General features: G+C 46.7%; 1 protein-coding gene across 7 annotated transcripts; it reads left to right on the forward strand.

Annotated features, from left to right (window-relative positions):
• Window positions 1-2854: 2854 nt before the first annotated feature.
• Window positions 2855-14755, forward strand: ankrd24 (ankyrin repeat domain 24). Of its 7 annotated transcripts, none has more exons than XM_084011810.1 (23): window positions 2855-2928; window positions 3185-3253; window positions 4871-5001; window positions 5351-5439; window positions 5515-5579; window positions 5721-5778; window positions 5939-6009; window positions 6110-6216; window positions 6724-6896; window positions 7479-7501; window positions 7737-7829; window positions 8014-8136; window positions 8223-8342; window positions 8450-8579; window positions 8684-8865; window positions 9949-10112; window positions 10569-11326; window positions 11403-11719; window positions 11803-12036; window positions 12945-13121; window positions 13198-13368; window positions 13649-13714; window positions 14453-14755. In XM_084011810.1, exons 2-23 carry the CDS (start codon window positions 3218-3220, stop codon window positions 14516-14518), a joined length of 3354 nt encoding a protein of 1117 aa, XP_083867936.1. In that variant the 5' UTR covers window positions 2855-2928; window positions 3185-3217; the 3' UTR covers window positions 14519-14755. The 7 variants fall into 7 exon arrangements, with proteins under 7 accessions (XP_083867936.1, XP_083867939.1, XP_083867937.1 ...); XM_084011811.1 differs by having other exon boundaries at window positions 2856-2928; window positions 14456-14755; XM_084011813.1 differs by lacking the exon at window positions 7737-7829.
• Window positions 14756-15556: the final 801 nt, after the last annotated feature.

The following is a 15556-nucleotide window of genomic DNA, read 5'->3' on the forward strand; positions in this document are numbered from 1 at the left end:
CCGCCGGAGTTCCTCTAACGACTGACGGCAACTGCGCGAGCGGAGAGAGCGACTCCGGGAGCAACTCAGCCGAGCGATTAAAGGGGAGGCGCTTCATTCCCACTGGAATAACCTCCTATTCCCTTTCGCAGTCAGCCGACCGTTCATTCATTGAAATAGCTGCACATCACACCGTCTGCAACAACAGATACATCCTCTATAACTGCAAAAAAGGGGGGGGGGAACATAAAACATATGAAGCACAGGAACATGGGGGGGAGAATCAGCTCGCACGAAATGTGCTCCAAAACGTGCATTATTTATTCGCATGACATCACTGGAGAATTTCCCCCGTTTTAGCTTCACTGAAGTGATTTTTTTGTGCAGTTTCTCCCTAAAAGACTGTCTAACTGCAAAAGCCTTGAGGGTGAACAAAACTGTTTCCTTTGTTTAAAAAAAAAAAAGAGGGTTTTGTGGAGTAAAGTAATCCCTCTCTGTGCAATATGAACAGTGAAGTTTAGTGTTGACACACAAAAAAACACTGGTTATCACAAAAACAAGATGACAAAAGGCCTAAAGACATTTGTGTTGAGCCTGTGAGTGTTTCATTCCTTTTGTTTCATCCTCTCTGGGCACGTGTGTGTGTGTGTGTGTGTGTGTGTGTGTGTGTGTGTGTGTGTGTGTGTGTGTGTGTGTGTGTGTGTGTGTGTGTGTGTGTGCGTGCTCATCCTCTCACAGATGTCCCATTAACCGAAGTCCAGTCTGGTAAATTGGATTTGTGCTACAGAGGGTATGGCTATCTAAGTCTGTTAAAAGACCGTAAATGCCTCTTTCTTTACGACGCTCATGAGCTCACTTTCTCCCAGGGGCGGGGGGTGGGGGGGGGGGGGGGGAGAGTGGATGAGGTCATTTGAGCTACAATCCACCCCCACACACCAAAACCATCAACATCATCCCATCAAGACCTTCACATCTTCCTCCTCCTTTCTGCGTGCCTGCCCCAGTGTTCACCAAGCACCGGGTTTCAGACCTAAAAGGGTGGGGGGGGGTATGGGAATCAGAAACAAGTCCTAATCCGTTTCTGAGGGAAACCCGAGGGTGTGTGATTGTGAACATCTTGTGTTTCCCTGCAGTCCCTTTTAAATCACTTACAGCGACGGAGCCGTAAACTTTAAGACAGGATTGATTTCGTGACATCAACGCGAAGGCATGTCCGCTTTGTTTCTGTGGAAGAGAAGTTCTCCAGCGTAAACCCCCCACCTGTTCAACGTCTCCTTCTTACTGCACTAAAGATGTTTTTTATTAAACATTAGCAGAGCAAGATTGAGGGAACCGGATTCATATGCTGCGAGAACCAGCCACTATCATGTGGGAACAAGATCAATAAGTTGTGCTACAGGTCTTATCTTCTGGGAATGAGATCCATTCATTCGATAAGGTGATACAGATCTTGTTGGCACAACAAAGGGTCTTACAAGACCCTTTGATAATAACTTTGACACACTCAGATGTCAAACAAACACCACAATCATCATTCAGGGACCTTTTCTTTGCCATTATCACACCAATAATCTTCCACTCAGCGATACATTCCTGTTTTTCATCCACACAATCCACAGTTTTAACATCTCCTCCAGCCTCCCTGACAACCAACATATTGAGCATACATTCAATTTTGTATTTCCGTCCTGGCTGTGGGTGGGAGCCAAAACTACACGGAGGAAAAGATTGAAACTGTGCAAGAGATGGGAAATCAGATACAGAGACAGACGAGCTGTCGGACTCCGTTAGAGGAAGCCGCATGGAGGGGGAAAGAGAGGAAAACAGAATGGAAAACCAGCATTTCTCACTGCGAGAGATAATCACATACAGGCAGACAGACAGGTATAAAGTAACTGTGTTTTCCATGCAAATACTGCTGCCTGGGAGCCAACAGTGTAATTGAATCAGAACAGAAACAACAAGGCACAGTGGAATATTTCAGAGAATTAATAAGACTCCCTCATTAGAAAGGGCTAAATATGGATCATGTGACATTTTCCTCTGAAATCTGTGCTCTTTCCCAGCTGAACAGCAACATTCATGAGGTTTGCAGGCAACGCTTTTCAAACAACCTGACACACGTCAACAAAAGCTCCATTTCGAGGGTTAAACGTGACCATTGTGAGTCTTTCAGTTACATTTAGGGGGCTGGAAAAGACGCTTCACAGCCTTAATAGTGTCTATACGTTCCTCTGTCGTGCATTTACTGCCCTCATTCGGTGGCTCGTGTGAATTGCACGTGTGCTTTTTTAAATTTTTAATAACAAACTGTGATAACAACAGTGGTTAAGTCTCATTTGTAGTTTGGTGGACGTGAATACAAAAGTAGCCTAGCTTAACGTTGCTATGTATTCTTACACGAACCGGGCAACGTGGACGCAATTAATGCCACAGCTTCAATAAAATATATATTTAATATTAAATAAAGTATATAAGCTCGGAAGAACCCAAAATATTAGAGTAAAGTTTGGCTTAGCCCCGCACCGAACTGTTTTATTTATTTATTTACTCACCTTTCTCTTCATTTCAGCACAAAAACACGAGCTTCCGGGTTCAGCTCCTCTCGTGTTGTCATTGGTCGTTCACCTTCACCTTTCTGTGATTGGTTAAAAACGTCCCAAATAAGGAACTTTCTCACAACCCGTGTGAGAAAGTGTACGTGACGCTGCTCTCCTGTCCTCGCGCTTAACTACGTCGTGCCTGCTCTGCTGCACGAGACAATTCCCCATTCATCATCACCAATCAAACGTTGATCCGGCGTTTTGCGCATTGCTGATTGGTTGATTTACGGCAGGGGGGGCGGGGCATTCCCGCTGTGAGCCAGGCAGCAGTGACTCCAGTGTTTTTGCTGTGAGCCTCTGATGGGATAAAGGAAACACTCACCTGGAGCCGGACTGTCCTCCACAGGTAGGCTGTTCCTGCAGGTCAGTGTGTGTGTGTGTGTGTGTGTGTGTGTGTGTGTGTGTGTGTGTGTGTGTGTGTGTGTGTGTGTGTGTGTGTTTTGACTGCATTAGGGTTTATTTGAGTTGGTACATTCCATATATGTTGGTGGGTTAGGTGCACCCACATGTTGCAATGACTGAGTAATGGGTGAATAAATTAAAAGCACTTTACACTGTAACTTATAACACTCACGTCTGTTCCTTTATCCTGTTTATTGCAGTGTTACTGTTGAGACGGAGACTCTCAGACCATCATGAAGAGTCTCAAGGCAAAGTTTAAAAAGACTGAGGTAAGTTATAGTTGGATGTGTTTAAAAGTAGCACACCTGTTTGCTGCAAGTGATTTAGAGATAGGCTTGGAGCCATATCAAGCTGTGTTTTAACCTAATATCACAGTGTTCGCCTGCTCCTAGTCATTTATATAGATAGCAGGTTGCTCCTTTAGTGTGTGTGTGTGTGTGTGTGTGTGTGTGTGTGTGTGTGTGTGTGTGTGTGTGTGTGTAGGGGGGGTAATGGGATTCAGTGTCAGGGTGCAGCAGCAGGAGAGCAGGGCTGTCTCCAGACTGCTGCTATAACCAGAGATCTCAGGTAGCCTTCAATTATTCACACACACACACACACACACACACACACACACACACACACACACACACACACACACACACACACACACACACACACACACACACAAAGGGACTCCACTTCCCTGCTGTCATCCCCGTGCTTCTCTGAAGGTTGTTTTTTTTATAACGTGGGATGTAACCTTGTTCTCTAACGTATTAGAATTTTCTTTTTATGATTCTCCATGTAGCCGGTTGCTTGTCGCAGGCCGACACACTGGGGTCAGCGACCTTTCTGATGAGTAGATGAATTAGCATCTGCTGGCTCTGCAATCTGGTCCAAGCGTTTGGATCCTGAAGATGGTTTCAGCTCGATCACAGCCTGTCGGTGTCTTTTATAATAATAATTATTATTATTATTAGAAGTATAGTCCAACTGTCAGATGGATGACAGCATCCCTACACAAACTTCCCCCCCGAGCCTCTTTCCGTCCCCTCTGACTTGCAGATGAGAGCCAGCTTGTTTCTCCTCTTTTTTTTGCTGAGTCGTCACATCGCACAGGCCCCCGCTCTGTAACTGCAGAGAAACTGAGCCACGGCATGAGGCTGCCAGGGGGGGTGCAGGACCGTGCAGGACAGAACCAAACCAATGTAGAGAAGGAGGACGGCTGCTCCCAGAGAAGAAGGCTGCAGAGGAATGATTAGGTCAGAGAAAGGAGGACAGTGAGGAGAGGAAGGAGGTGCAGTGGACGGACCGCCTGCCGTCCCTGCTAGCAGCCGAGGATGACGGGGTAGCGTTCTGGATGCGGTACAGGCAGCAGTGCACAGGGAGACACTGTCGTGAGGACATAGCAGTGATAGTGTGTGTGTCAGAGGTTTTTTGGTGTGGCGAGCTATTTAATTTCACCCGAGGTGTGATTTGAGGATTAATTCTCCGGTATGTAGATCTCGACTATGACGTTGCTGCGACCTCTAAAGGGCGTCTGGTAGAAAGTTATGGGTGGAGTTCTACAGTATCCCATGTAACTGTGATGTAGCCAGGTGGCAGTGTGTATGGTCACATAGCTCTAGCTGTATTTAGGTGTGTGTGTGTGTGATGCCAAGCTAGCAGTATGGATCCCCAGCAGCCTGTTTTTAGCCTGATGAAGCGGTTCTGTCCGTGTTTCAGCCTGCTGCCGCTGCCAGTAGGTATCTTCTCTGTCTATCCACTAATCACAGGAACAGGAAAGGAAATATCCTTCTTTTTGAAATATTCCCATCTTAAAAGTATTGTAACTTGTACTGTTGTTACATGGGCATCATGTGGTGTGGTGAAAGTGACCCGTTCTCCGGTCTGGTCCCCTTCAGAGTCAGGACTGGAGTAAGAGTGATGAGAGGCTCCTCCAGGCTGTGGAGCAGAACGAGTCCGATAAAGTCTCCGCTCTCATCGCCAAAAAAGGCCTCTGTCCTACCAAGCTGGACGCCGAGGGCAAGTCAGCGTAAGTTCCCCTAATGATGACATTTCTTAGTCACCCAAATTCATTTATTATAAGTTAGTGCATATCGCTCCATCGTGGTCACGTGAAACATCATTTCTTGTGCCACAGCAAAGTAATTTCCCATGGAAATACCACTGGGTGAACTGTAATAATCCCACTATGAATTCTGCCTATTAACCCATTTTTTTTGCGTTGATCTATTTTTGGTAAATTGTTAACGATTCATTGCCTTCGTTTCCTCTGAACTAAAACTAAAGTGATGAGTGAGAATCAGACGTTTTATATGGGAAACCGATTCTCACCTCTAAACAGCAGCGATGTGTAAAACGCCGTTCGTCCTTCCCGGCAGGTTCCACCTCTGTGCATCCAGAGGTCGGCTGGACTGTCTGGAGGTCATCATCGCTCACGGAGCAGACGTCCACGTCACCGATGGCGCCGGTAGGGTTATTACTGGGTTTCGTCCAACACTAGTTTGATATCTGTTGAATCACACTGTTTTCTAACCGGTTGCAGGCTTCAGCGCACTTCACCTCGCAGCCAAAAACGGCCAATTTGAGTGTTTGAAGAGACTCCTACAGGTAAAACAGAGAATGACAGCTTAGCCAGGTTAACCAACGACGACTGTAAAACATGGAATAATGCAAGCGTTGATTTTAAGACGATTAACGATGGTTTATCTTTTGCTTTTGTCTGTCATTATTTCCATTTCTACCTGACAGGAGAGATTAGCCGTCGATTGCACCGACAGCATCGGCAGGACGCCTCTTCATCACGCAGGTTTACCGGAATACTACTTACTTACTTTACATTATTCACCTTGCATTCAACAAATAACTCGTAGCATCCATGTTTTAAATATTAACATATTCAGGTGTAAAGTATTGCATTCAAGTGCAGTTAACCTCTGATATGACCATAATTGTGATGATTCCTGCAGCGGTCAGTGGCTGCTTGTCCTGCTGTGAGACCTTGTGGGATTTTAAAGCCAGTCTGGATGTCCAGGACGGAGTAGGTTTATTTATAGTGTATACATTTTGAACAGTTAGCTGAGATTCATTAATAAACGATAACCAGTGATTGAATAATCGTGTGCATCCATCTCTTTGAGGACGGAGCCACGGCTTTGATCTTAGCTGCTGAGATGAGCAGAGTGGAGCTGTGCGTCTTCCTGTTGGGTCGAGGGGCCGATGCAAACGTACAAGACAACCAGGGAAGGTACCGTATTCATGATGCTCCCCCTCTGTGTGGATCGCTCCCTTGTCGCTGCTGCTGCTGAAACTCTGACAGATGGAATGATGGAAAGTGTCAGACGGCGGGAGGTTTTCTCAAGGCGACAGCCGCATGAAAGTTCTTAGCAAACCAATAAAACCTCTGCAGGATTATTGTCACAGCGGTGGGGTTGTCTGGGTCAGGATTCCCAGAGAAAGTCTCCAGAGCGTGGGGTAGATTTGGAAGGATGCAGGTCAAGCCCCTTCCAGCTTTCCAGTTGTGCTTTGGATATCTGCTTAGAGAGGATGATTAGAAAGCACATCACATTACAGCAAATGGAAAAAATGCAACGTGTTCATGCGGTTCACGGTGAATCATCCTTGGAATCTTTGGAATCCCCGACCAAAATGAAAACAGAAATTATTAGTGTTTCTCATGAAAAACAGGCAATGAGTCCAAAATTGATGCGCGTGATTCTGCTGCGTTGTTCGTTTCCTTGGTTTGGAATCGCAGGTCTGCATTGATGCTGGCGTGCGAGAGCGACAGCGTCGAGACGGTGGAAGCTCTACTGAGAGGCGGAGCCGACACGCAGCTGGCCGACGCCCTCGGACACAAGGCCGCCGACTACAGCGTGACCACGGGCAACAGACGCATCATGCAAATGTTGCAGGATGGAGCACCTCCAGGTACAGTATGAGGCCTGGAGAGATAAAAGATCTCACAAAATGCTCTTTTGATCAGAGTTAGTTGTGTTAAATCAAGTGGGATAACAGATCCAGCTATTTTTCGTTAAATATAAAGTGTCAGCATCAATTGAAATATGTGTAACAGATTGTCAGACCCAGTATATGGCTTCTGTTCGTGGCTGTGCTGCTCTGGATCCTGGCTGAGTCTCTGCTCCTCCAGGAAACTGTAATAGGAGGAAGTGGCTGAGGAGGACAGCTGGGTGCGATTGTAAAGTAGGATTTAAAAAAATAAAAAGGAGAGCGAGAGAGACGAAAGGCTTATTCCTCTTTTATCTCCCAACAAAGACATTGCTGATTTATGGAAAACAGATGTTTGAACAGGAGATGAAGGGGAGAGGTTAGTGTGCATAGGATACCTGACCACATTAGATTCCATAATTTGGTGGATTTACTACCAAGATATGTGGATGATAATAAACATAAGAAAATGACAGGGCGTGTGCCTCTAGCTGTTGGTTGAGCCTCATTGTTACGGAGGTTAAAACGTCTTGCTCTGTGTTTTTTCCCCCTCTGCATACGTAGCTCCTGAGGGTGCAGGCGAGGAGGTAATGTTGCATAGCTGTGTGTTGCATCACTCCCTCCATCCAATGAGATCATGGCCTCCTTTTGCTGATCATATTGTTGCATGTTTTCCAGTATGAGCTCATTGTTTTTGTTGGCCCTCGTTCCCCTTTTGTTTGCCGAGCCTCTCTTCTTATCTCAGTTTCCTCCATTTTCCCGTTTTGTGTTGAGCTTGACCTCTGCTCGTCTGTGACCCCTGTCCCATCACCCCCCACGCAGCCCCCCCAAGTCCCCTCAGGCGCCTCATCCATGCAAGGGGGTACTACCCCCCGTAAACGGAAAGCTCCTCCGCCGCCCCGTTCTCCTCTCCAGGTACTGAGAAACAAACATCTTTTTCCCACCCAAAGCCAGCCAGGCTAGCTTTACGGTATTGTTTGCAACTTTTCTCCATAAGTGTCCATAATTATGCTAATTTAGTTCATTCTTAAAAGATTAGCTAGATTGTGTCTTTTATTACCAACAAAGATGTATTTTATTCTGTTCTACCGTCACAAAGATCCAGGGTTTGTCACCTTCTCCACGGCCCCGGAGTCCTGCTCCACCTGCCCATTCCCCCGAGCCCCGGTCTCCTTCTCCTTCTCCCTCTCCACAGCCTCCAGAAACACAGCAGTCAGCCCAGGTTAGCACCGTAAATCTTCATTTATGCATGACACCAAATGCTGGCTTCATCGGGTTTTCATATTTAATGTGGTTTGTCTGAGTTAGTCAGAGGATGAAGAGGTGTTTGAGGAGATTCGCCGGCTGCGTCTGGAGCGAGGCCGTCTGCTCCAGAAGATCAAAGCTCTTGAGCAGCAGCAACAGAGCGCCCTCTCTGCTTTGGAGGAGGTACCGCATCCTGCAAACCCATCTACCCTGTATCAGAGGAAACAAGTCTGTGAAGACTGAGGGTTGCTTGTTATAACCTCCATTTTCTACACATGTGTGCACTCCAGTTGTCGCAGCTGAAGCAGCGCCTTGAGGAGACGGAGGCAGAGAGAGACAGGCTCCTTGAGGAGCTGAAAGGAGGCCATGGTATGGGAGCCAGTGACTCCGAGGACATGGATGAAATGTTTGACTTCCCAGGTATGCGTCTACACGTACTCCCCTGCTGTTCCGCAAGGACCCTGTGTGTGGTTACATCCCATCGTGATGAACACGGATTGGTTTCTCTTTAAATGTCCCTCTAGAGAAGCTGCTCTCCAAGCGATCCAGAGCCTCCCCTGCTCAGGAGGAGGCCACTTCTCAAGGAGACTCAGACTCGGCCAACCCCTCCCCTGTCCCCGGCGGAGACCCGGGAGCTGTTGCTGAGCTGCACAAACAAATAGAGGAACTTACCTCACAAAACGCTGAACTAGCATTGAAAGTGCAGGTAAGGTCAGGGAGAGTACAAACGCAGAAACAATGCATGAACACACTTACATCATGTCATGTCATAATCTCTCACACACATCAAGATATAGTCACAAAAAAGGGAAACTGAAATAAAAGCATCCAACAAAACGTAATGAAATGGAAATGAGTGAATGTTCCTGACTCAAACATTAGTCATGACCACTTAAACTTCATGGCGCCGCCGCACTCTGGTTCACTAATGCAGTGAGGCAGATGTCTTCATGCAGGTATAAATAGATGAGATCAGCATCAGATGCAGACACGGGGGCCGTTTTCTCAACATTCTTCCCTAACTGGGTCACGCTGGTTGAAGCGCTGAAGTATTTGGTCCTGGTGTGGTTCACTCACCGCTGTATGAACGGCAGCGATCTAGGCCAACAACTTCACTTCTGCCCCGCTGTGTGAAAAAGAGCCGGACAGGAAAAGTGGGAAATCGAAGGTCCGATGTGAGAAAAGCAAAAGGGAGAGAGAGATTAAAATACACCCAAAACCTCCTGCTGCGATTTAAATGGAGGGATTCAACAACTCATACTTACTCAAGGTAATTAAAGAGCAGCTCTACCAGTTTTAGACATAAAAGGTCAGTTAACTCGTCCTTGGTAGTACTTTTGAAGCCTGTATAAGTTATACAATGTCTTCTGTGGCTCTGGAGGACCTTTGTCAAGTGTTGGAAAATGACTTGGGGGTGATGTCATCAGGGTTGTGTCTGCATGGGCTTCACTTTATAAATCATTTACACAACAGAAACTCTTTGTTACAAGCTGGTTGAGTTCAGATGTGGGACTTTGCCAGGAAGCAAACTATAGTTGCACAATAATATCGAGTGTTTCTGGAGCTTGACTCGATATGATTAACGGTCAATATATCTGTGTCTTCTGCATTCATAAAGAGTTATTTAAGTAATGGGTACCTGCAGTAAATGGGGCTCATCTACTTACAAGTCTAGCATTTAATGCCTTTATTAAAAATGAATGTCCGCTGCCAAAAACGTGAAGTGGTTTGAAGTGACTGATGAACAGTGATCGGAAGGTGATGGCCTCCATACATTTGCTGTGCACAGATGCTGGAGATGTTTGAGAAGGATGACACGGACATGCAGACCTCGAGTTCGGACTTCGTCCCCGTAGTCCAGTACGAGACCCTGAGGAAGGAGTTTGAAGCCATTCAGGAGCGCTTCGCTCAGGTCCAGGGTTCAGACGAGGCATCCAGCGGCAAGGAGGAGCGGTAAGATCGATTACTTGATGTACGTCGAGGACTAAATTCACTTGAACTCAGATCAGTTCTAGCATCTCAACTGTATCTGCTTGGGGCCTCCGTCGGGGCCGTTTTTAAAAGTGCTGAGTCGTTGCTTTTTTCCAGCAGCACGCTGGAGGCTGAGCAGGCTTAGTGCCAAGATGGCAGCTCATAATTATAATATATGTGTATTAATGTTGTATGCTTCAGTATTACAATGTGTTACATGCTGCATGATGATTACCTGGGTAATTGATTAGTCAATAGAAAAATCATTTATTAAGCAAAAATAATGGGAGAATTTGATAGTTTTCTGTCTTGGTCTTGTTGGTTTTTTTCCAGGATATTATCAGCATATTGATCAGTACTGGAAATGCTCCCTAGTGTGGGGGGTTATGGTGTGATGCAAGTCATGTTTTTATTGTTTGAGTTTGTTTTGTTCTGCAGTGGTGATGAGCAGTCTCAGAAAGGAGGCGACGCAGAGAGTGTGGCTGCTCTGAAGGAGAAGCTGCAAGCCCTAAAGGAGCAGTTGGCCTCCTCCAAGTCTGAGCTGGAGGAGCTGAAGGAGCAGATGCTCCTCGGGGTGCTTTCTGTGGAGTGTGGTGAAGGGCACACTGCAGCGGCAGGTGCCGGGACTGGAGGCGGATCTGGGGCTGCAGAGCAGGGTCCAGGCCAGGAGGCACAGCAGCTGAGAGCGAGGGTGACGGAGCTGGAGGAGGAGCTAGCTAAGACACGGGGCCAGGACAGTGACACAATCAAACAGCTGACAGAGAAAGTGGAGGAACTCCTAGCTGCTCAGCCCCAGAGAGAGTCTTCCAAAGGGGAGAACGAGGTTGAAGGAGAAGAGACGGGAATAGTGGAGCGTCTCCGCGACAAAGTCGCTGAGTTGGAGGCAGCCCTGGCAGAGAGCAGGACGTCCGGGAAAGAGGGAGGAGCTGCAGGAGATGGAGGTCAGGTCCGGCGTCTCCAGGAGCGTCTGGGAGAGCTGGAGGGCGAGCTGAGAACGTGTGTGCCCCGATCGGAGTTGGAGGAGGTGCAGGTGACTCTGGGGCTCCAGTGTGAGCAGCTGGCCAGGGAGAGGGCCGACGTGGCAAGGAGGCTCAACGGCGCTCTCCTGGATCTGGAGAGACTCAGGCCTCCTCCACGCGGAGATGATGAGGAGGAGGAAGAGGAGGAGGAGCAGTCAGAGAGCTCAGGCTTATCAGGTGAGCAGAGATTTTTACTTTAAGTCAAACATGATTTCTGTTTGTTTTGTGAGTGATCGTGCCTCCGTCCAATCAGAGCACTCCAGACGCACCATGGCGGCAGTGAGAGAAGAGCTGGAGGTGGCGAGGCAGGAAGCAGCCCAGGCTCTGGACTGCCTGTGTGCGGAGCGGGAGGGCCGGGCACAGGACGCCCTGCAGCTGAACGACGTGGTGCCGCTCTCAAAACATAAGGAGGCGCTGTCCGCGGTATCGGAGCAGCTAGCTCAGGCGCTGCAGGAGCTCCAGGAGGTCAGGACCCTTCAGAGTCAGACTGAGGAGCAGGCTGCCGGACTCGAGGCCAAACTGCAGGCCATGCAGGACGCCATACCCAAAGAGGAGCATGACAAAGTCAAGGTCTGCAGGAATCTTTTTTAAGTATGTTACTATTCAGACTGTACATAATTCATCAGGTAAGCCTTGTGCTCCCTGCCTCTTAGGCGGAGCTCCAGCTCTCCCTACAGGCCAGTGAGAGAAGTGCAGCAGCAGCTCAGGACGCTCTGTGTGAGAAGGAGATGGAGCTGAGGGAGCTGAAGTCCCAGAAGGCTGCAGAACAGGGTCTGATCTCCAAGGAGGACCACGAGGCCCTGCGGCTCTCTCTGCAGGCGGAGATCAACGCCGCCGCGGCCCGCTTCAACGATCTCACTCGCAAACACGAGAAGACCTGCACCGAGGTACGTCAGTCCCCTCTAATGCCACATTAAGTGTTATTGTGTCCATGCAGGCCTCTACATTATTCATGTGTGGATTACTTTCTCTATTCAGTCCGTCCCTGTGTTTCATTGAGCCCCCTGTGTGTGTGCTTACTGATGCACTGAAGTAGTGTTGTATGGACTCAATAGGCGACTAATGAGACTCCAAAAGTCATTCTATAAAAAACTCTTTGTAAACTGGCTCTCTCTGACTCGGGGTTATTAATAAGGGGCCACATAGGGGCCAAGATATTAAAATGTCTTTTATGTACTTCATGAATTGGGTCCTGCTAATAGCAGAATTACAACAACAGCCCATTTGGAAACCAAATGCAACGTTCATATTTAGCTTTGTATTACATTTTATATTACATGCTGGTAATCGTCACAAAACCACAGTTAAAAATAGAGCCTTTTTGTTGCCATGTTTATTTACTGTGGCTCGGTTTGCTGTATTTATGTGCACTCTAGCACGAGTGTATGAAGATCAAAGAAATTCCCATGAGCAAAGTAGTTTGGGGAATAATGATTCTTAAGAAGAAATATTTTAGATTTTACTCAGTAAATAAGAGCAATAAAATGATAGAAGAGGGTATGTTCATCCACTAAACGAGGAAACAAGACAAGCTGATAGCATGAGGTGTTAGCATGGAAATGTTAGATACTTAGATACATGCTGTACGGTTGTCTTTAAGTCCATTTCCTGGAAGTTTTTTATTTCTGTCTGGATGAACCTGTCTATTCATCATAGCAGCATCTGTAATTACCCTTTAAGTATCAAACGTGCTCCTGGATCAGCCTCCACCTCTATATAAAGAGTTTGAGACGCGATCAAACAAAGACCGCCTTGCTGTAATGACTGGGTGCCGCTGGTGGTTTTACTGGTCTAGGTGTTCCAGGTGCAGAGGGAGGCCCTCTTCAACAAGAGTGAGCGGCAGGTGGCGGAGTCCCAGCTGGCCACGGTGCAGCAGCAGCTGGCCGAACTACAGGCCCAGTCCGGCCACATCCAGGACCTCCACAAGGGTATCCAGGAATCCCAGGGCCTGATCAAGGAGAAGGACCGCAAAGTGAGGGTTTGGATGGCCAGTAAAAAATCAACTGCTGTAGGGAAGGGGGGAACTGATGCCTCTCCTCTTTGTACAGGTAACAGAGCTGTCCAAGGAGGTGTTTCGGCTAAAGGAGGCCCTGGGAGCTCTGTCACCTCCTCTAGGCATCAACCCTCCCTCCTCCTCCTCCTCGTCTGCCCATCATGGGAACCCCGGGCAGCAAGTGGCACTGCAGAACAGGATCGCCATACTCTCCCAGCAGATCCAGGTATTTTCCGTATATATCGACCATTATCTAAACTCCTCAAAAAAAGTTTGGAAACATTATTTCGGTCGATTATTCCTCCCCTTTAATAATACCAATTGGTATTGTGTTTGATATCGTTGGAAAGCCTGATTAGTCACCTTTACAATGAGGTACAACTTGCAAGGATCACGCATTCATGGAATGAACAACACAGCTAAACGTGTGGGTAGTGGCCCAAAGAATTGTGCCAAAATCCCCTGCAATGTTCTTCTTGCACTTTGCATGTGACCTTTTTTTGCAGGATTGGGAGAGAAAGCACAGACAAGTGGTGACTGTGTACCGAACGCATTTACTGGCAGCTGTGCAGGTGAGTTGATGCACACATATAAACCCAAGTTAAGACTTTGCTATGAGATGTAAAAACGGTTTCCATCTGTGTAAGTCATGAGGTTTTCTAAGTGCCACTCATAGTCTGAACTCTGAATGGGACAGACTGCAGGATTGGACTTTGTCCCCCTTTGTGGTGTAGACAATCAAGATCGAGAAAGATCCGGCCGCCATCTCTGCTTACCAGACAAAAGTGGATGAAATTTCAGAAGAGGTGCATGTAAAAAAAAAAAAAGCTCATTCTCTCGTTCTATCAGTTCCATCTTTATGCTTTATATGGCAGGTTGGGAACAGTTTAGGCTGTCCAGCGTGCTCAATCCCTCTTCCTGATGCATCCGGCATTCATAATGAATGGCCGTTATAGTCAAAATCTTTAGTGCCGTTCGGTATCAGGGTGTACAGAGTCCACATGGGTACAGAACTTCCCTCCTGGGTCTGTTTTCACACTTCGGTAGAGGCATATAGCGTTACAAGCCATCAGCGAATGCCTCTACCTACCAGTCAGCATGACTGGTGGCTTCCTGACCCCCTCGCCATAATGGGATTGCATCTCTTTACCCCCTTTTGATGGAGGTCAGAGGCGGGGTTTTAGTTTATGGCTTGAAGACTGACACCTGCTGAGGAGCTCTGCAAGGATGCTTGTGCTCATACAGCCAGGAACCAATGTGGAACCCAATGTAGAAAGGTCATACTCTAACACGGGTTGTGTGATGCCCAGCAGGGCCGGATGGATGAAGAGGTGCAGGGTCTGCTGCTCCAAATCCTGAGGATGTCGCAGCACTGAACCGTACCACGTCTGTACGGACGTGTCTCTCTTTACAGGACGGCAGGAAGCAGCTTCAGCTCTGCAACCTGCTGGTCCGACATCACAGAGACCTTGTCCAGGAAGCCAAATACATCTGATCCGTGTTCAGAAAAGGCTGCATGTGTAAAATACAGCAACTTAAACGACAGCTAAAGGAGGCTTGACTGAGAACAAGCAGTGAAAAAAGAATTACAGAGTGCCTTTGGTAGCAGAAAATGAATGTGAATAGAAAGTGATTATTTAGAATATGTGCGTGCGTTGATTGTGTGACAAGCCTATCGATTTTATATAATATTGTTATAATAAAAACAAAATACTAATTGCCATGCTGTTGACCCTGTTTTTTTGTTACTTTCTTCATGCAAAGATACTGTAGATTGACCAAACAATACGTTTCCATAGCAACAGCGTCTACACCGTCTCTCACATCTATTTTCGGGGGATCTGGGGTCTTAATTTGGCTGCAGCATGTGTGCATTGGAACGCTGGACAGCTGGACTTGAATGTTAGCTGGCAGATATGACTTTGTGAATCTTGGGCTACTCAACAAACCTCGTTTTATTGATGGGATTTATGTGAATCAAGCAAACAACAATATAGAAACTCTAAATCATGTTTGTAGAAACCCTTTTAGCCACGTAGGAAAATAATTACACCCAGAAATGGTATTTAAGAAATATAAGTGATTTCTTACTTGAATTTCAAAATTCAAAAATCAAAGAAAATATCACTTTAAAGTCAGTTGTTATCACCTTATGTTTCACCGTGAATCACACTTTAAAATCCTGAATGAAAATGATCTCTTATTTTCTTATTTCTTCTTAGTTTCAACATAAAATAAACAGTTCTCCTGTAATTTCACCTGCACTTTACTATATTATATGAATACACACACTAAGCTAAGCTGGCAAAATACAATATTTTTAAATAAACCTGTTTCGCTGCTTGAGACCAAAAACTTAGTGGTCGCTTCATTCAAACTGAGCAAAATAAAATATCAGAGCAGCTTGTTACCTT

Source organism: Eutrigla gurnardus (genome assembly GCF_963514095.1).
Source record: "Eutrigla gurnardus genome assembly, chromosome: 6".
NCBI classification, from domain to species: domain Eukaryota; kingdom Metazoa; phylum Chordata; class Actinopteri; order Perciformes; family Triglidae; genus Eutrigla; species Eutrigla gurnardus.

Coding starts and splice junctions, on each gene's coding strand:
- ankrd24 (XM_084011807.1), top strand. CDS start 4,636: ATGGATCCCCAGCAGCCTGTTTTTAGCCTGATGAAGCGGTTCTGTCCG. Junction 10,113..10,568: donor TCCAGCGGCAAGGAGGAGCG/GTAAGATCGATT, acceptor TTTGTTCTGCAG/TGGTGATGAGCAGTCTCAGA. Junction 11,720..11,802: donor AGGAGCATGACAAAGTCAAG/GTCTGCAGGAAT, acceptor CCTGCCTCTTAG/GCGGAGCTCCAGCTCTCCCT.